Genomic DNA, 20,739 nt, shown 5'->3' on the forward strand with positions numbered 1-20,739 from the left:
TTATTCAGGCTTCCTACGTGCTTATTTTTTATGCATTTAGATTAATTTCTCCGTCCAGACTCCTATCCACAGTGACACCATTGATGTTTCCCATCATACCTTTCAAGCCTTTATTTTTCAGAGTCTGGCACAGACCCCTTTGCACCTAGACAGCCCTATTGCTGCAGAGCAATTGACCTTGAAAGCACAGGATTCACAGGGAGGAATACAGGGGTGTTCACCTGATCAGTGAATACAGTCTGTCCCTGATCAGTTTCTCTTCTAATCCTACCCAGAGACTAAACTAATGCTCCAATTACATGGTAGTGTGAGTCATTTCAATTTTTAAAACCTGTGGGATTTCAGATATTCAGATAATTCTGTATACTGTGCATGTGCTTTTCTGTTGTTTTTTTTCTTAGTTTTTTTTGTTTTTTACACAAGTTAATCCAGAGTCTGCAATTCATTAAAACTTAATTGCAACTTAATTGGAACTGCTATGTAGTGGGTGTCTTTACATCTCTGCCAGGCCTGACAAGAGAGTTGCCATAAGACAAGATCCATATGGCTGGCTTAATGCAATGCTTGGTGTATGCATGTGATTCGACTGTTAGAGAGCCATCCTGTCATTAGACTGTGATTCCACTCGCCTCTCTGGGCGTCACCTCTGAAACAAACCTTAATGCAGCTGCACATGTTGCTTTACATATGATGCCGTTGTTGTGGTTTTAGTCCAATTTGCGGGGCTGATGTCAAGCGAAAACAAACTGATTTATTATTATTATTATTATTATTATTATTATTATTATTATTATTATTATTATTATTATTATTATTATTATTATTCACAGCAAAGTAGCTATTTACGTCACCAGTTCAGTTGCCAGGCTTTAGGTGAGAACACAAGAATAAGCAACCAGATTAATCAAACCCTGCCTGGTTCTACCCCGGTGTGCCTAATGCAGTTCAGCAATTTCACACACAATTCTTCCCACCTTTTGCCCCCCCTCCACCCTTATGTGTGGCACATTCTCACAGACATATTTGTCTCAGTGACTGTGTTGTGTGCGTGTCTGCAGCCTGTCATTTTGCATCTGTTTTCTTCACACAGATTACATTGACTGTTTTGGAAAATAATCCCATTCAAACGGTTTCAGGAGTACTGAATTGCTCTAGGTTCTGTTTTTGCTTTGTAGCAAATCTGCTTTTTCTTGGAAAAATAAAAAATCAACTCAGAAATTAAAATAAATGATGTCATGGCATGTGAAATGAAGGTTTAACGAAAATGCAGGGTGGTGGTTTAACATTGAGCTGTGTAACACCACTCTAAATTAAGACAGAGTGTGAGAATTAGGCCTTATTTTAATGTACTACTGAGGGCCTTTGTAAACACTTGCTCGCATTTGGTGTGTATTCAGTCATGCAATGTGGAAAACATAGCACCACAGTCCTCACTCAGGCTCTTCTTGAGAGGCGGGAACCATGACAATAAGTGATTATTCTGATGCTGACTTTGTGCTTCATCTCCAGTCCTGACTATTACTGCTCATAGTCCACAGTGTACAATAAACATCTAGAGCAGCATTTAAAGCTTTGCAAAAATGTAAAGTTTCAGTGCACCAGAGATTGTTTGTTTGGGTGTTGTTGTTGTTGTTGTTGTTTGGGTGATTTTCATTTCCCTGAGAGGAAAGGGCTTTGTGAATTAACTCACTTTTTTATTATAAAAAAAATGAAACACACCATAAAAAATTACATGTACAAAACTATAAGATTTGAAACACAAGTATGTACAGATACAAAAAAAAAAGAAATCCTCACGTGAGGGTAAAGCAGAGATAAATAATTGAATTTCGGACGGTGGTGGGGGGGTGGGGTGATTAATGAGGATTCTATTCAGTGTTCAGTTAAGGTTGTATTCCGTGATGGGCTGTTTGTGGTGTTTAATTATTATTATTATTTTTATTATTATTATTATTGTTATTACTGTTTTTCTTTCAGTTCTTACTAGGGCAAAACAAACCAACAGTGTTGAAAAGGGCGATGCTGCAGCAGAGGTGTTTGATTTGCTTTGCCTTCGTGGAGTTTGGCACTCACAGGGTCTGTGTCCGTAAAGCAAGGGGCAGACCTGCAAAGAACGGGAGGGGAGAGTGAGATTTCAGTGCATTTTATTGCTATAGTGTACCATCCTTTATAATCTACCATGCATCGCTTTCAGATCTCCTCCACATGACGTCCGCAAATACCTATGTTATCACTACACTTAAAGACTTGCAATTCTACATCTTTTGTCTCAATGACTGTACCTTTAATCCAGAATCATCTTGAAACAAAGTCGTCTTGCTTTAATGATATTGCTTTACCTGTATATCGGTTTCATCATTGTGTGGTAATATAAAGATTGTACACCACAGTAGCTGACTTAATACTTTGGAGACATCATAATTGATTCCAATGTGTTCCATTGTTGTGACGGTGAAAATTACAGAAAAAAGCATCTTTAACATCAAAACACTCCCAGATGTACAGCATCTGACACTCCTTGGGTGCATTAATAATGATTGGAATTTGTTATGCAGATAAATGTTTTCTAGGCCAAGTGTCCTGTATGCCAGAGTGATTTTAATGTTATTTAAAGATTAAAATCAGAAAAGAAAACATGGTCTTAAGTTATTCTTATTGACACATATAAAGAGATGAAGGAGTATTTGTAACCTGTCCTTTATCACTCAATACTGTGGAGATTTTAAGGTTATAGACAAACATGCATCTCTCTGTGACGGATGCTAAGAGCCCTTTCCAGCCCTCTCCAGAATGCTATACTGTGACGCTTTTTGTACTGGTGTTTCTCTGATGATGTTTAACAGACTTCATTTTCATGAGCACCTAACCTCTGTCATCACCACCATGCACTGGTTACCTGTTCAATTCCACATTTATGTTCGACTTCTGCTGCTAACACAGGAGTGTAAGAAAGGTTGTCTTTTTAATGCAAATTTTAAACTAGGAACAGAGAAGTAGACTAGAAAAGGGCAGATACTTTTTCAGAATATGCCAAAACGGGAAGTTCTTTCTCCCTCATCTCTCTCTGTCTCCCTCACCCTCTTGCCCTCATTTTATTTCATATTTTGGTCTGATAAAGACTCAACAGGCTAACTTTGCTCTTGGCTACTTTGAATTGCAGAAGTGAGGTCGTCCTGCAGCTTTTGAAGAGAGTCCAGCGAAAGTCACATGGGGTAATCTGGGGGGCTAATGAAAACAGTATTTTATAAGGATTAAGAGAACTGAACTGTTTTGTGTGCAAATAACTAAGTGAGCTTTAGGGAGATTGGAGAGCATTTCTTGAATCCTGACATTTCACATTTTTAATATGGCATAGGATGGAAATAGAATCATAATAAAGGGAGGTTTGGGGCTTTTGGAAGAAAGATAACAGAAACATTTGGAAATTGTTTTTGCATAAAAGGAATGAAGGCCTCTCAATTTATTGAAGAACTCTGAACTGGTAGTTCTACAACCCATTAATACTTCCAAACTTTTGCTGTTAGAAATCCACTGCACTCTGCCACTTCTACTATGTGTACGTATTCATATTTCCACAGGTATCCCACGGCTCAAACGCAGTTTCTGTCCGGCAAGTGAGTATTAATTAAATCAGTACTAGAGACAAGGACAACAGTGCACAAATGTGAATCTCTTTTTTTAGAAGCACAATAAAAGGGGTCAGCTGCAGTAATGAGACTGATTTTCATGGACACATCAGGGCAATCATGTAATATCTGTAGTTGGAAGGCATTTAATTATCTTAAAAAGAGTGCCCCAGGAAGTAACCATTCTGTTTTGCAATATATAATCGAGGGCTTCAGTTGGGCTTGTACCTACATAACACAGACCAATCACACACACAGTGACGCAAACAGAGTCATTCACAGGAAAACGCAAGCTTTTTTCCCAAAGTAAATATAACATTAATTATTTTAATGAAAGCAGATTAGCGGCATAGAAAATCCTCTCCTGACATTTCAGTGGATGTTTCGAGTTTAATTAAATTGGAAAGGCAGGATATTTTCTGGTTCTGCAGATGTTGGGTGTTTTTTTTTTTTTTTTTTTTGGTCACTTGAACCCTTTTACAAGACTGTTTGATGAAAGGTTAATTAATCTGGTCAATTTCTTGTGTAAACAAGGTTTGATGAGTGGTGGTTGGGGGGGGTGTTGATCAACAATGTCTCACTCATACACGCACTCACATACACACAGAGTCTGATAATTGCGTGATACATTCTCCAATCTGACTAAAGGGACCCTATTAATCTTGATGCACTTTCTCGCTCAGTTCTCGGGATTCACGTGACATCTATGGAAGGTCTTCTCCTTCCTTTCTGAAGTGGATTACATTTCACTTATTGAAAACAAATTCTCTGTAATTTAAAAAGGCTATCTCTTAGTCCTATCCACCTCCTAATCTATCCATTCACACACCCATCTTGCTCATTCCCTATTTTAGATCTCCTTACCCTAGAGGCTACACACACACACACACACACACACACACACACCCACACCAGGGGTTACAAGTCTTGACTCTGTGATAGTAAGCGTGGCTGGTATTGATGCTATAGGCTCTTGCTTTTCAGTCATGCATGCCTCCCTACATTAATGCCATTACACTTGTGTTCTCATGAGTGGTTGCTAAATCCTTCAGGAAAGACTCCAATGTCCACACAGACATGGTCCTGGTTTGAAGGGCATATTCAGGCCGGACAATATCATTATCAAGGTGTTACCGCAGACTGGCACCGAGCTTCTGCTCTTATGAGCCTGGGATTTTGTTTTGCTTTGGGGAGTATCCCGTGGCTATCTCTCTCTCATTCCTCTTGGCATGGCTTAGCCTTTTTTTGAAGTGGGAAAAAGGCCATTTATGGCATAAATTAGGTCTGAGGCGAGCAATAGCAGTAATTATCCATTATTCATGGCTCCCTGGAACTGTTTCAAAGTAGACAGCATGAGCAATGATATTAAATAGCCCTGCGTATCAAGTGAAACATCATTCTTTTCCATCTTCTGTAATTGCAGCCGATCACCTTGTAATCACCTTGTTGTACAAATTGTATCAGCAGCCTTGCATTACAGTGAAATTCGTCTCAATCTTAAAGCCGGCATCAGTGGATTTTTCATGTGTGTATGGAAGTGTGCAGAATTAAGGGACCCAATGGGCCATTTCACAGTGTACCCCAAGATAGCACCCATCCATGGTCCTCTCAGAAACAGTAGACAGATTGCACAGTAAAGGATTTAACGTAGTGGCTTATACTGTTTGAATGTAGGGTGAAAAATATAAACGCTGTTAACATTAACTGCTGTTAAAAGTCTAGTGACATTAAAAATATGCCATATAGGTGTCAACAGAAATAAAAGTCTCTCTCTCTGTCTATATTTATATATATATATATATATATATTTGATATTTGATCCCCTGCTGATTTTGTACGTTTGCCCACTGACAAAGAAATGATCAGTTTATAATTTTAATGGTAGGTGTATTTTAACAGTGAGAGACAGAATAACAACAAAAAAATCCAGAAAAACGCATTTCAAAAAAGTTATAAATTGATTTGCATGTTAATGAGTGAAATAAGTATTTGATCCCTTCAACTTAGTACTTGGTGGCAAAACCCTTTTTGGCAATCACAGAGGTCAGACGTTTCTTGTAGTTGGCCACCAGGTTTGCACACATCTCAGGAGGGATTTTGTCCCACTCCTCTTTGCAGATCCTCTCCAAGTCATTAAGGTTTCAAAGCTGACGTTTGGCAACTCGAACCTTCAGCTCCCTCCACAGATTTTCTATGGGATTAAGGTCTGGAGACTGGCTAGGCCACTCCAGGACCTTAATGCGCTTCTTCTTGAGCCACTCCTTTGTTGCCTTGGCTGTGTGTTTTGGGTCATTGTCATGCTGGAATACCCATCCACGACCCATTTTCAACGCCCTGGCTGAGGGAAGGAGGTTCTCACCCAAGATTTGACGGTACATGGCCCCATCCATCATCCCTTTGATGCGGTGCAGTTGTCCTGTCCCCTTAGCAGAAAAACATGCCTAAAGCATAATGTTTCCACCTCCATGTTTGACGGTGGGGATGGTGTTCTTGGGGTCATAGGCAGCATTCCTCCTTCTCCAAACACGGCAAGTTGAGTTGAAGCCAAAGAGCTCGATTTTGGTCTCATCTGACCACAACACTTTCAACCAGTTCTCCTCTGAATCATTCAGATGTTCATTGACAAACTTCAGATGGGCCTGTACATGTGCTTTCTTGAGCAGGGGGACCTTGCGGGGGCTGCAGGATTTCAGTCCTTCACGGCGTAGTGTTTTCTTGGTGACTATGGTCCCCAGCTGCCTTGAGATCATTAACAAGATCCTCCCGTGTAGTTCTGGGCTGATTCCTCACCGTTCTCATGATCACTGAAACTCCACGAGGTGAGATCTTGCATGGAGCCCCAGACCGAGATAGACTGACAGTTATTTTGTGTTTCTTCCATTTGTGAATAATCGCACCAACTGTTGTCACCTTCTCACCAAGCTGCTTGGCGATGGTCTTGTAGCCCATTCCAGCCTTGTGTAGGTCTACAATCTTGTCCCTGACATCCTTGGACAGCTCTTTGGTCTTGGCCATGGTGGAGATTTTGGAATCTGATTGATTGATTGCTTCTGTGGACAGGTGTCTTTTATACAGGTAACAAACTGAGATTAGGAGCACTCCCTTTAAGAGAGTGCTCCTAATCTCAGCTCGTTACCTGTATAAAAGACACCTGGGAGCCAGAAATCTTGCTGATTGATAGGGGATCAAATACTTATTTCACTCATTAACATGCAAATCAATTTATAACTTTTTTGAAATGCGTTTTTCTGGATTTTTTTTTTGTTATTCTGTCTCTCACTGTTAAAATACACCTACCATTAAAATTATAGACTGATCATTTCTTTGTCAGTGGGCAAATGTACAAAATCAGCAGGGGATCAAATACTTTTTCCCCTCACTGTATATATATACACTCACCTAAAGGATTATTAGGAACACCTGTTCAATTTCTCATTAATGCAATTATCTAACCAACCAATCACATGGCAGTTGCTTCAATGCATTTAGGGGTGTGGTCCTGGTCAAGACAATCTCCTGAACTCCAAACTGAATGTCTGAATGGGAAAGAAAGGTGATTTAAGCAATTTTGAGCGTGGCATGGTTGTTGGTGCCAGACGGGTCGGTCTGAGTATTTCACAATCTGCTCAGTTACTGGGATTTTCACGCACAACCATTTCTAGGGTTTACAAAGAATGGTGTGAAAAGGGAAAAACATCCAGTATGCGGCAGTCCTGTGGGCGAAAATGCCTTGTTGATGCTAGAGGTCAGAGGAGAATTTGCCGACTGATTCAAACTGATAGAAGAGCAACTTTGACTGAAATAACCACTCGTTACAACCGAGGTATGCAGCAAAGCATTTGTGAAGCCACAACACGTACAACCTTGAGGCGGATGGGCTACAACAGCAGAAGACCCCACCGGGTACTACTCATCTCCACTACAAATAGGAAAAAGAGGCTACAATTTGCACAAGCTCACCAAAATTGGACAGTTGAAGACTGGAAAAATGTTGCCTGGTCTGATGAGTCTCGATTTCTGTTGAGACATTCAGATGGTAGAGTCAGAATTCGGCATAAACAGAATGAGAACATGGATCCATCATGCCTTGTTACCACTGTGCAGGCTGGTGGTGGTGGTGTAATGGTGTGGGGGATGTTTTCTTGGCACACTTTAGGCCCCTTAGTGCCAATTGGGCATCGTTTAAATGCCACGGCCTACCTGAGCATTGTTTCTGACCATGTCCATCCCTTTATGACCACCATGTACCCATCCTCTGATGGCTACTTCCAGCAGGATAATGCACCATGTCACAAAGGTCGAATCATTTCAAATTGGTTTCTTGAACATGACAATGAGTTCACTGTACTAAACTGGCCCCCACAGTCACCAGATCTCTACCCAATAGAGCATCTTTGGGATGTGCATCCCACAAATCTCCATCAACTGCAAGACGCTATCCTATCAACATGGGCCAACATTTCTAAAGAATGCTTTCAGCACCTTGTTGAATCGATGCCACGTAGAATTAAGGCAGTTCTGAAGGCGAAAGGGGGTCAAACACAGTATTAGTATGGTGTTCCTAATAATCCTTTAGGTGAGTGTATATATATTTATTACATAGATACATTCATATTTGCAGCTGTTTTGTTTTGTGTGTTTCTTTTCTCTTCAAAATAGGAATGACTTCCTGATGTGTGATCTCGTATGCTGACAGAAGAGCTGTTAAACTAAAACCATATTTATCAGGTGTTGATTTGTAGATTACGTTTGCTCCTCTCTCATTTTAAATCAGAATGTGCTAATGGAATTTTGAAGTGACGATTTGTGAATTCTACCCTTTGTGCCCCACCTCCCACTTCTCACCTTCTGCTGAATCTCCATCCAGTGCTTTTGCAGCCAGGTAGTGCTGGGGGAGATGGGGCAGGAGCAGAGGGCAACACAGACAGTCTGACCCAAAGGAATAGAAAAGGCATTAGGAGATGAAAAGCCAGTGATGAGAGGGGGACCGGGAGTGTTCAGTGCAACAGCGATTGTTCGTCATGTCCTCAAATCAGTCAAGGAGAGAAAACTCTTGGATATAGTGTACGAGGCGAAAAAAAGGGAAAGAGAGTCCAGCTGGAGTTGTTAAAACAATCCCGACTAATCATCTTGCTGATTCCAGTGGTACAACACGACTTGGAATGTTCTGGAAAGGGGGAAAACGACACAAAAGCCAGTGTTAGTAAAGGATCAGTCAATGTTGTTCACATACCAGGAGGTTTTACTTTCCCCGAAGTTCTTTGTCTGCACTGTGCACCATGAGGATGATTACTGCAGCTCCATGTCAGCGTACATCAGTATTGTGGACAGAGGAATGTGATATGAGCAGAACTCAAATGACTGGACTGGCTAAAATAAGATTGTTGTGGCGACATCTAAAATATTGACTTGTTATTGTGTACAGCTGAGGTCAATTTTATTTATTACGGTTGCTACAGTGGTGTACAAAAAACTCAATTTTTATTATTATTAGTTCTGTTCTGGCATTGCCTGCAATGTTTGCCAATGAGATTTGGTGAATTCTAGCACCGTGAGAAGCAGCAAATCTATAGTGCAGAGTGGAGAGTTAAAGGTGAGTTTTGGAAGTCTTTCCATGATGGCATAACTAGATGTGTAAGCTGTGGAAAACACTGGCCCACACTCTGTCTTTATTGCAGTGTAATCCTAGGCTCCCCTATTCATCACAGCCCCCTTTTATAAAGCAGATGACTGGAGAGGAATAGAAAAAAAAATGCCCATTACTCTTCAGACTGATGGCTGTTTCCCGTTGAGCTGTAGAAGAAGTCATCAAATTTTAAAATCACTCCAGTCCCGAGGAGTCTTCTTCTCGTCCATGACCTGAGGTGTCTGTGTGTCTATAAAAGAGACAAACGTCTATGAGGAACGCACATGCCCCCAGCCCTGCCCATCCCTCAATGTCTTTTAATTAATTTATTTATTTATTATCCTTCTTCTTCCCAGGGATAGGTCTGTACACTCGCTCAGTGAAAACAGAGTGTACGGCCTTTCCGTTAAGAGAAGTTTCAGTTCAGCAGTTTTCCTGCTCCCGTCATAAACCCATAATGGACTGTATTGCAATTATGTTGTGAATGCATGACTGCACAAAAACACCCCCTTTGAAGCTTGTAGCAGTGAGTAACTTTCTACAGCAATCGTTAAACCAAAGATGTGATTGCTGTAGAAATGTAGCCTGGGACCTGAGATCTGGGAATCATTTTAATCTGAATACATACAAACATTTATACATTTGTATCCTTGCCATTGACAGTGTAGTTAATGAGATCTCTTCCTCAGTTGGAGTTCTAGACATTTTCTCACTTGTATTGAAAATGGAAGGGTACCTTAAGGCTTTAACTTCCGGCTATATCAGCCTGGATCATGTCCCAATGGCTATACTATAAAAATATTGTGCTGCTGTTGTTGATATTTACTCTGTCGGTCCAACTGGGTCTTAGTATTTTATTTATATGTACTTATTCATTTAGAGATGGTGTGAATGCTTTTTCATGAATGTTTGCCTTCTGCAGCAGAAGATTTGATGTTTGTATAATGATGTGTAAACATTGTTGACTAAACGGTGGAAATGAGGAACACAAACCTTGGTCCCTACATATGTATGGGAATGATTCTCTTTGGATTGTTTCTTAGCTTGCTAGAAAAGAGGTCAACATACAGTAGTCATTTTCACGACTTACATCAGATCATCTATTTAACCTATTTAATCTTTTTATCACGCTCTTGCATTGCTTTTCGTAGGGTCCATTTGAATGTGTTTCATTTCCATGCTGAACACATGCTAGCTGTGCACATATTCTGTGCCATGCTTGGGTCGAAATAGTAAGATGCAATTACTTTAACAAAGAACCTCATCACATGTAGCCCAAATGTTGATGACATGCATGGTTCTCAAATACAAGCCCCCTTTGTGTTCTACACCCCACAATGGAATACTGTTCTAGGTATATAGATTGCAGCCTCTTTTCAAACTGCTCTGCTGCATGATGATTGCACTATAATTGTTTCTCCTCCACATACATTCTTGTGTAGTAGAATAGCAGCCACTCACCTCCCAGTGCTTCTCCACCCCGTGCTTCTTTAGAGGACAGTGAGGATTGCCTCATGAGCTCGACACTAGTCCTGGATTTTCGCCTCTGCACGGGCGACACAATGTCCTCCGCGGTCATCTCTGAGAGCTGCGTGACTTTCTCGCAGTCCACCACCAAGGTCACGGTGTTGGAGTCTTTGACAGCTCCGCTGACGCTCACCCCCGCACTGCTGATGCTGATCACCCCGGGGCCTCCCCCTCCCACCGTAGAGCTGGCCACAACCTGCTCCTCCTGGCTCTCAGCACCTTTGGAAGCCGACCTGGTGACTTGACTGCCCTGGCCTCCGTTGGTCTGGGAACAAACATTGCTGACCTTGGCTTTGCTGGGCTCCCCCTGGTTGTTGTAGACCTTGTAGCGGATCATCAGGATGATGATGAAGACCAGCACTGAGGCCACGATGATGCCCCCGATGATGATGATCATGGTGCCGCCCAGGAACTGCGTGTGCATGGACTGGCACTGGCTGTACTCTTGTTCCGTGGTGAACTGGACACAGCCCACCACACGGGTGGCCGTCAGAGAGGTGATCCCATCATCGTACACCGCCAGGACACACAGGTCGTACTCCCGGCCAGAAACCAGGTCCTTCACCAAGAAGTCTTGACTGGTAGATGGAATCATTCTGAGAAACAGAGAGATTGGGGGTCATTTATCAGTCTAGACTTCACATGCACGAAAAACCTCCTGTCAAGCAGTCAATCAATCAGTCAGAACATGTACAATTCTTCCACATTGAGGCAGTACCTTTATGATTAGAGATTGAGTTAACCCAGTGAAATCTAGCACGCGGAGGATGAATGAAACAAATTAGCTTCCGAGCACACAACACAGTTATCAGACTGCATTGAGGTACTAGGTCTGATTTTCTCCACTGAGGCATCACAAATAATGGTGTTATAACAGGTGTGGGGTTGGGCATGTGAGCTGGAAGCCTTCGGCAGTACTGTAGCATCATTGCTGAAGAAGAATACTAGAGAAAACAATTATGTCTATTACAGTAGGCCAAGGGTAACGGTCAGGTCCAGTAGGCGTCATGTGAGCCTTCTTATTTATATGGCAGTGGTAGTGGGTCATTGTTAATCTGTAATAGCACATTACCAGTTTGTATGTACATCATATTAAATATGTTGCACAGTTTGGGAAGTCATTGGAGGGAAAATATCCTCCACAGATTTACAGTGATATGTTCCTAGGAAGGCATAAAGGGTTCCTTCATCACAGGAAAATGCATATTTATCACTGTGGAATGCTTTCACAAGAAGGGTACTGGATGAAAGTAAATGGCATGGAAGGAAAGCTTTCTGTAGATGAAAGGCTGCACCAGGTTCCTGTAATAGGGATGAAAATATGAATTTGTCTGTGAGTTTAGTATTCAAATATTTATCTAGGTTGGGAGAATTACTTCCATAAAGTGACTTTTTTCCCCCATTCAATCCATTAGACTTGACAGTGACAAGGGTTCCACATTTTTCATTGTTATTCCTGTGAATACACCATAACATGTAATACAAAGGAAAGGTACGTGTTCCCAAACACCTTGCAATTGCAAAAAGAAAAATACAAAATCTAACACTTTCTTTTTTCAAGGGGCTTCCCAGGGAAGATGTTCTTTTTAAGGCCAAGTCTCCAAGGGCGGAGTGGCCTTTTCCTGTACAGCACTACATCAAACTGCAAATCACCGACAACTACTAAGTAATTCACTAATTAGGGCTGGAAAAGTGCTGTTGGTGCTATTTTGCAGATACAGAAAGCACAATAGAAACGGATTGTCAGTGGAAAAAAAGCCTTGTCTGAGAACACCAGAGCTGCTGTATCTAACTTGCCTCCTTTGATAATTCCACCTGTAATGTATGTGACTATTCTTTACAGTTATAGCTTAGGGTATTATGGATTTATTTTGTTTATACATGTTTAAGTGTTTAGACCTGCTGATTAGCTTGGATGCTTTCCTTTCCACCATGCAGCTTAGAATCCTAAGAATCTTCTGAAAATCAACTTTTTTTTATTGTCACATTAATATATCCATCCATCTTTGAAACCACTTATCCTGGTGAGGGTTGCAGGGACGCCAGAGCTGAGCCTGGCAGGCATAGGGTGCAAGGCAGGAATACACCCAGGACCAGATGCCAGGGCAATTTAGAGAGACCAATCAACCTAACCTGCATGTCTTTGGACAGTGGGAGGAAAACAGAGTGCCTGGTGAAAACCCACTCAGACACAGGGAGAGTATGCACAGACAGTCCCGCCAAGCTAGGACTCAAACCTGGGATCCTGGAGCTGTGAGGCAGCAGCACTAACCACTGCGCCACTGCGCCACACCCACACTAATATATCTTGATAGTAATATATCATAATTAACAGTAAGCCTGCAGTGTTCTTGGACAGGACCTGTATACCCAGCATTGGCACAGAAAAGCACTGATCGTATTTCACCTCACCAGTCTGTTGACATTAGCGGATTTGTGCAGTTATTGTGGGCTTGCTCAATTATTAAATTCTCTGTTTGCTTGCCTTTGTCTTTGATGTACAGTAAAGTCCTTCTATCTCTAGCCTATTATACCACCATCTATAAAATACGTATGCTGATCCCACCTGCTCTTTCCTCAGCTTACCTAATTTGCTGAACTCTGTGAAGTTATTTTAAACAGGCAGAGAAATACAAAAATAGTTATTTAGACACAGCAGAGAAATGCATGGTGACTTGGACTGGAAAAGGACAAGATTATTATTCTTTTTTGACAACCCCCAGCTGTTTTTCCTCCCTTTCAGAGACTTTAAATTAGTCTATTATCAAGTATGCAACCACGCCTTTCATTATTTGTATGCCAAACCATGTTTTCACTAGAAATATCACAGGAAAACACAGCAGTTTGGAGGTTTTAATTAGCTTGCAGAAATGAAAAGGTGCTTTCAGTACAGTTAACTTTCTCATTCATTAAAAGCCTTGGGCTAGTCTGGAACAGTGGAGGGACCAGGCATAAACTAATGAAAATGAAATGCCCTCATTTAAATATGCAAATGTAATTATTACTTTTAATGCAGAGCGAAGGGAAGAATGTGGAATCAATTAATGGGGAATGGGGTTTTCATGAATAAAGCGAAGCCCAGCCTCTTTACCTTGGGAAAGAAAGCGAGTAAATCAATTATGCTAAAGTGAGTAACAGAAGTGAACTTTGCTCTCTCATTACTGGTAATGGGAACAAGGAAGGAGACGCATTACATATCATAGACTGTGTCTGGGTGAAATTACAGGGCTTCACTCCGTACAGCGGTCTTGATATACAGTTGCCTGTGCAGGATTTTAATGTCACATACATAGCTCAAAATGGAATGGGATTTCAGAGCGTGCATCTGTTTACTAGGAATTCAATTTTTCAAATAAAATGAAAAGATATATGACCATGATACTGCAGTGTTAAAATGTGGGCAGTTTAGTGTTTATCAACTCAGTGCTGGAAATGTATTAGAATGGGTGATGCTGAAATGGTTGAATATTGCCTGTTTGCACAGATTTATGTGTTACTATTATTGCTGTGCAGGATTATTTCAGCGGATTGAACGCTGTCATTTCTGTACTTTCAAATACTGGAAAAGATAACCTTTTATTGGTATGCATGAAATATTTAATCTGTAGCTGAAAAGCAAGTAGAACCATTTCAAACCATTTCACTACATTTTTTTTTAGTTTTTTTTGTCGTGGTTGTTTTATTACAGTTGTGGCATTTGTTTAATATTCAGCATTCATATCTCAAGCAACTGATTAATTCAAAAAGGACCTTGTGCAGTACGCAGTGATCGTGAGCTATGTCACGCAGCAGCAATTAAAAAGGGAATGCATTGATTCCTTATTATTATTACAATTATAATTATCCCAATCTTATTTTTCTCTCTTATCAAATCGCTTCTGCCAAATAGCTAGTGGATTTCTTGTTTAATCTGTGGCACAGTGCCACCGCTCGCTGAGAATAATTGCTTTAATAATTACTCCCAAATGACGGGGCAGTCTTGAAGTCAGACTTGTATGAGGGCTAACGAGAGCATATGGGAGAAAATATCAGATTAGGAGCAGCCTGAAGAAAACCGTTTTGGTCAAGTACCCAGTTCACCAGTCTGTTTTTGGATGTGGAGCAAAATATACCTGCAGAGTGCAAGTTTAATTACTTATATATTAATGTATTTGAGATGAAAATGTCAGTGTGACATAATGTACTGCAAAACTGCAAAATGGCCTATATTCCACAGCCTGGAGAATACAGTTCCTCCCGTAGACTAGTTCCTGTTCCTGAAAGCCTCTTGGAATTAATTTAATTTGGCCCACCTTCTCCTACTCATTTTCACTAGTACAGGGAATCTGTCTTAGTTCAGCACTCTCAGAATGACATGAAGGATCTCCTATTACCCGTATTTATTACCGCAACGCAGCAAACAAAGAAACCCGGAGATGTCTCTATCTCCATCAGTCTGGATGCTGTTATCTGCTGTTTCTCCCGTCGTGTTATTAAGAACTCTGTGCAGAGAGAGATTATTGCAGCAGAGTACCTAATGGCTGTGATTTCCGAAAGCAGACACTTGAACGTCTGCGTGAGTTAAGTAAAGCATATAAAAAAAAAAGTCCAATAAAAAAGAATTAAAATTCACACTGTTGGCACAGTGTGTACAAGCCCTGGAGATAGATAGTTTATTTTTAAATGAAATCAGCGATAATGCAGTGTAACTATGATTTTTATATGCACACAGGAAAAAACACACAAAACTAATAGAAGGTGGAATCCTTAAAATATATTAAAAAATCTTTTGATCTTTGAACAAAGATCTGAGACTGTTTTAGAAACTTGAAATGTTCCAATTTAATACTTGAAATGATACATAAGGCACAAAACCAGCCATACATGAGCATTCAAATGAGAAACTCGCAGTGCATGTACTGAACAGACTGAACCAAGCACACCTTATTCTTAAAATCAATATCTGATCAAGAACTGCTCATGCGACAGAGCCAGAATGCATGACAAATCTCTAGGTTTTAACAAAGTGAACTTCAAACCCAGCTATTACATAAATAAATCAGTAAAACTCAGACCACAATCCTAAACATAACTTTCCAAAAGTTTTTTAGATTTTTATGAAGAAAAGTTAACAAAAGCAAGATGGAAATTTAAAGTGAGGACACAACCCTTTTGTGAGAGTTTTTAATTTATGGAATAAATTCCTAGGTTACATTGTGGTAACGAGAAAAACAGTGAGCTCAGATTGGGTGAATGGCCTGTTCTCACCTTTATCCTTTTCACATGTCCTCATGTAATTTCATATTCACACAGATCCAGTGAACAGGATAGTTGCACCGCTGTGTAGAAATGAAAGAGCTGACAAATTAAGCTTGGTAAGCGTTTTAAGTGTTTAGTTAAGAGAATTTGCAGCAATGCTCACACATTTGCCCAAATTTGCTAAATGAAAAAGTGATGAATCAGTTTGCCTTTTGTCATATAATTGGTAGCCTTGTTTGTAGGGGTAATTTTGCAGCTGTTGTTCTTATATTCCTATTGACTTTGTTGTTTGCATTCCAGTGAAGCTATTTACATTCCTGTTGAAATTATGGCTGATTTCTGCTGTTTGTGGTTCTTCTGAATGTTGTTGGCATTAATATGTAATAATAAAGCGGTGATGGCATTATCCTTGTAATAATAAAGCAATTATGATGTGAATCTGAATTGCATCTGCTGTGATCGGTGATGTTTTAGTAAAACTCTTTCTTCTTCTCTAATGACAATTTTAGATCAATTTAAGCTTAATCTAACAGCAGCGAGTGTGTAGGTCACCGATGACAGATCTGGGTTTTCCGTGATGAAGATCATTAAACTCCATTGGCAGTCCTAATCCCAGGATATGGCTCTACTGTTTGATTTTCAGAAGACATGAGCAGCATGCAATTTTAGGACATATTTCTGACCCACAATCAGTGCTCTAGATTTTCCATGCAAAATAAGCCCAGTTCTTATCTCTCTGAGCTTAGCCCAGCTGGCATAGTTTCATAAGAGGCATACAGAGCAAATACGTGATGTATATTAATACAAAGCATAATCCCGGGATTGGTTTTCTTGAGTACCTGAATGCATTACTGGTTAGGGAACATATCATTTGCAAAGCATATATCTTTCAAGGAAAACAAAACAAAAAAGAAGTAACTGCACAGCTTGGAAAATCTCTGGGACTTTGAGCTTTATTACAGAAATTCTCAGATTCAAAAACAATAACTTGCTTGATATATGTTGTAAAACAGTCAGCTGCAACTGTAAGGAGCCTGTTCAGAACACAGTAACTGTGAAGAGCTTCCATGTCTTTTCCTTAATTTTCAAAATGCATGTGAGTGCTTATGAAGGTATATTTAAGACAAGGCCTTTATCCTAGACCACTTACAGATAGTTATACAATCACATCAGATATAATGGATCATCATAAACTCATGTACATCATTAAATCATGAACTCTAAAAAGACGTGCAGTACTAGATTGCCCAAACAAAAGCATAATGCAGCGTGAACTCTAATGTGATAAAATATATAGTGAAGCAAAAACACAGTATGAGATTCTGTATGAGAAAACACAATAACATAAGGTGAAGTAAAAAACACTTGAGCAACAAGCCTGCGGAACAAGAGTTCAGAAAAAGGTCCTTGATATATTTTGGATCTCCAAGACCTACATCTAAATTCCTTATACAGTATATTAATCCTATATATTTTATCCTAGCACTGATCCTTTTCCTAATTACAAAGAAGGCTTATAATGTATTTTTCCAAGACCCCAACTGGGACACAGCCCTGTGAGATGCCTATGGGAATCTTTAAGGGAGCTAAATCAGTGCTGCTTCAAGGTGGTACAGTGTGCGGTCTAGAGCAATGCCTCCAGGCAGTTTTAAATGGGCAATTTAGTACATCAATAAGAGATCTTCACCTAAATGTCTCCGCTGATTTCAAACGCACCAACCCAAAAAGAAAAAGGTACATTTTGTAAAGAGCCTGCGAAACTGTATCAGCACCTTACTGTCATCTGGGAGCAGATGAGTATACATTATACAGAAAGGGGTGAAAGTGGGTGATACCAATAGAGATTTCCTACCTTCTGTGAAATTCTGTGCCATGCCCATTCATAGGCTAAGGCCAAGACACACAGCTCAACCAAAACATCTGTGTCAGTCCCAGTACACAGCCAGAGTGATCTTCAGTCCAGTCTATTAATTATTCTCTTGGATCAGATTCATTCAATGGCTGCACACCATTAGAGGTAAGTATTGGAGCACACAAGGACCATATGCAGTATATATAGCATATTTCAGCACTCGGTTTTGTTTTTTTGTTTTTTATCCACTATAATAGACGTGTACTTCAGCCAGCACAGAGCAAAGTGTGGATGTATAACCAGTATGCTTCTAAAGTGCCTTTCCCAAAGATAAGGTGTCCAAAAGTGCTTTTAACATCCATCAGGAATTTGTTTTCTGAAGCATGAATAATGAAAGGCTGGTGTTTTCCTCACGCCACTGTGTGTGATCAGATACTGAGGTGGTACAGAAGGAAATTAAGTATTCATTGCACAGCAACAGGTATATGCATGTCAACTCTGGGCCAAATCAGACGGCAAAACACCAGGCATTGTATGAGCTGTATTACTACTATCAATCAACTGCAGGGATGCATCCGGGCTGAATTATATACAGCACACACCTGGGAGCAGGAACACTGCACACAGAATCAGAAGTGGGACGCCCACAGCACACAATACACAAAGTCATAGGAAGTGTGCTACTCCCTAGGCCAATTCACTGCAACAAGAGAATGTGGCATCTTTTGCAAGTTTGCAAGGGCATTGCAGTTCTATTTTAAAGGTACCATTTCAAAGTGTTCTGTGAGGTGTTTTATATTAACTATGATTAAAACAAGAACCCTTTGTATACTTTTGTTTATTTTTAATGTAGTGAAAATTTTATCGATTTAGTTAGGTGTGATTTTTCAATGCGTGTCTCTGCTTAAATGATCAAGGTCACGAGGAAAGCATCTTGCAGAGAAAATGTTTGACTGTGACATAAAAGAGAGCATACTAAAGAAACAACTAGCATGTATGATGTTAGACTTCAGAATCTGGCTGCTGAATTTATCAGCACCCACAAAGCAGCTTTTTTTTCTTTCCATGAAGACTGGGCTGATACAAACCCCGTGGCTTTGTTTGGGAGAGGAAGAGCATTGTACGTGTTTATCGCACTCCGATACGTATCAGTCCTAGCATCAAATCTGTGTTACAAAAGAATCTGCACAATTTACCAGGGGAAAAACAGGCAGGCGGAATAACTGTGTGCATCAAGATGACACCTTGAGAACCGTGGAGTTTCTCATTGGCCAAGACAAGGGCTTTAAATCCCAGGGAATAACGGAGCATGAGACGGAGCCATCAAGATGAAAATAATTCCAAACACTGTCCTTCTTTTGTGGAACATCATATACAGAAATAATAATTATAGAATTGTTACATGTTAAATTAGAGACCAATAGTGTTTGGTACTTTTGCTACATGAGCAGCTTTGACCCTATTAGGCATGGAATGAGGGACTCAAGTCTTTGGTGTTGACACCCAGGTCATGTTGCTAGCAGTGAGGAGATCTTTCCTTCTAGGTATGTGCACTAGTGAGAGACATGTTAGCTGCATTTTATGATCATAGAAACACGCTGAGCACCCACATTGGCTTGCACATTTCTCTCTTTCTTAATGGTTATAAATGATGTACGTATGGAAATTACACTGTATGGAGCTCTCTCATGAAACGTATGCATAAATCTGCAAAGGCCTTATGCATAAAATGCCCAACCCTTGGTTATTGAAAGTATTTATGGAAGCCTTGCACATTATACAGGATAAATGCTAAGATAAACAGATAAGCAAAAAAAAAAAAAAAATATATATATATATATATATATATATATATATATATATATATAAATGGTCAAATGCAGCAAATAGGTTAGCTAACATTGTTCAGTTATAATAGGTTCAGTAATGAATAATTAATAACTAGACTGGAGTACCCTAGGGGACACTGGGGTTCTCCAGAACCTGGGTTAACCTTTCTGTTTAATAGCAGAAAGTTCTCAATTGCAGCCCAGAGACCTAACAGTCTCAGAGTTTTTAAGCATTCCGCATCTAATCATATCTCTCTGCCAATGTCTGCACTTAACATTGCAAGGACCATGCTTACATGTTCTCCAGTATTTTAAAATGTAGTACATGACTGGCTTATACATAATGTAAAAAGGTGGTAATATCAAAGAGAATAAAGCAGTGTTCGGTAACACTTCAGTTTAGGGTTTGTAAATGTAACTTACAAATCAGTTCTATAAATATATATGATCTGAGGATTACACCTGTACAAAGTGTGAACAAATGGGAACAATGACCATGTTGTTATTAGCCTGCAGTTAATCATTTGTGGATGTATGTTAACATATCATTAATATGTTATTCATGTGTATAGCTCCTGCTACTATCACCCATTGTTCTATAGTGTTTATGTCTGAAACTCTGAAACTCTGTATTATCTTCTTACAGTTAATATTTTACAAATTGAGCATTTTCTTGATCTAGCAATGGAGAGAGATTATTCTCAAGAAGATATGTTTCCTTTTGAATTAAGTAATTTCCCCAGCCAGTGAACCAGAAAGAAGCAGCTGCCTGATCAAATTGCATGTTTGGAGTAGTTCATGTGTCTGGGCTTTCATCATTATTATCTCTATTAAATAAAGTCCACTTAAAGGGTCTGTTGCGTGGGCTGTGTATGCCCTGTGCGGAGCATTGTCTACTGGTATGATCATCATGGTGTCTGTGCATCACCACATTTTATGTTTTTGTGTTCTCCTTATTGTCTTATTTGAACACCCCAGTTCTGTGGTTCAGGATGGCTACAACTCTTGTATCAGCAAGGACGAGACAACCAAGACACACAC

General features: G+C 40.0%; 1 protein-coding gene across 1 annotated transcript in view; it reads right to left on the minus strand.

Moving 5' to 3' along the window:
* Positions 1-1,722: 1,722 nt before the first annotated feature.
* LOC136749570 (leucine-rich repeat and fibronectin type III domain-containing protein 1-like protein) overlaps positions 1,723-20,739 on the minus strand; it is a 53,737-nt gene continuing 34,720 nt past the window's right edge. The window contains exons 3-6 of the mRNA XM_066703989.1: positions 10,714-11,375; positions 9,390-9,502; positions 8,472-8,793; positions 1,723-2,104 (exon numbers count right to left, since the gene is read on the minus strand). Of these exons, the coding sequence (XP_066560086.1) occupies positions 9,435-9,502; positions 10,714-11,375 (730 nt within the window). The 3' untranslated portion in view covers positions 1,723-2,104; positions 8,472-8,793; positions 9,390-9,434. The remainder of the gene's footprint in view (positions 2,105-8,471; positions 8,794-9,389; positions 9,503-10,713; positions 11,376-20,739) is intronic.

This window comes from Amia ocellicauda, chromosome 5 (assembly GCF_036373705.1).
Source record: "Amia ocellicauda isolate fAmiCal2 chromosome 5, fAmiCal2.hap1, whole genome shotgun sequence".
NCBI lineage: Eukaryota > Metazoa > Chordata > Actinopteri > Amiiformes > Amiidae > Amia > Amia ocellicauda.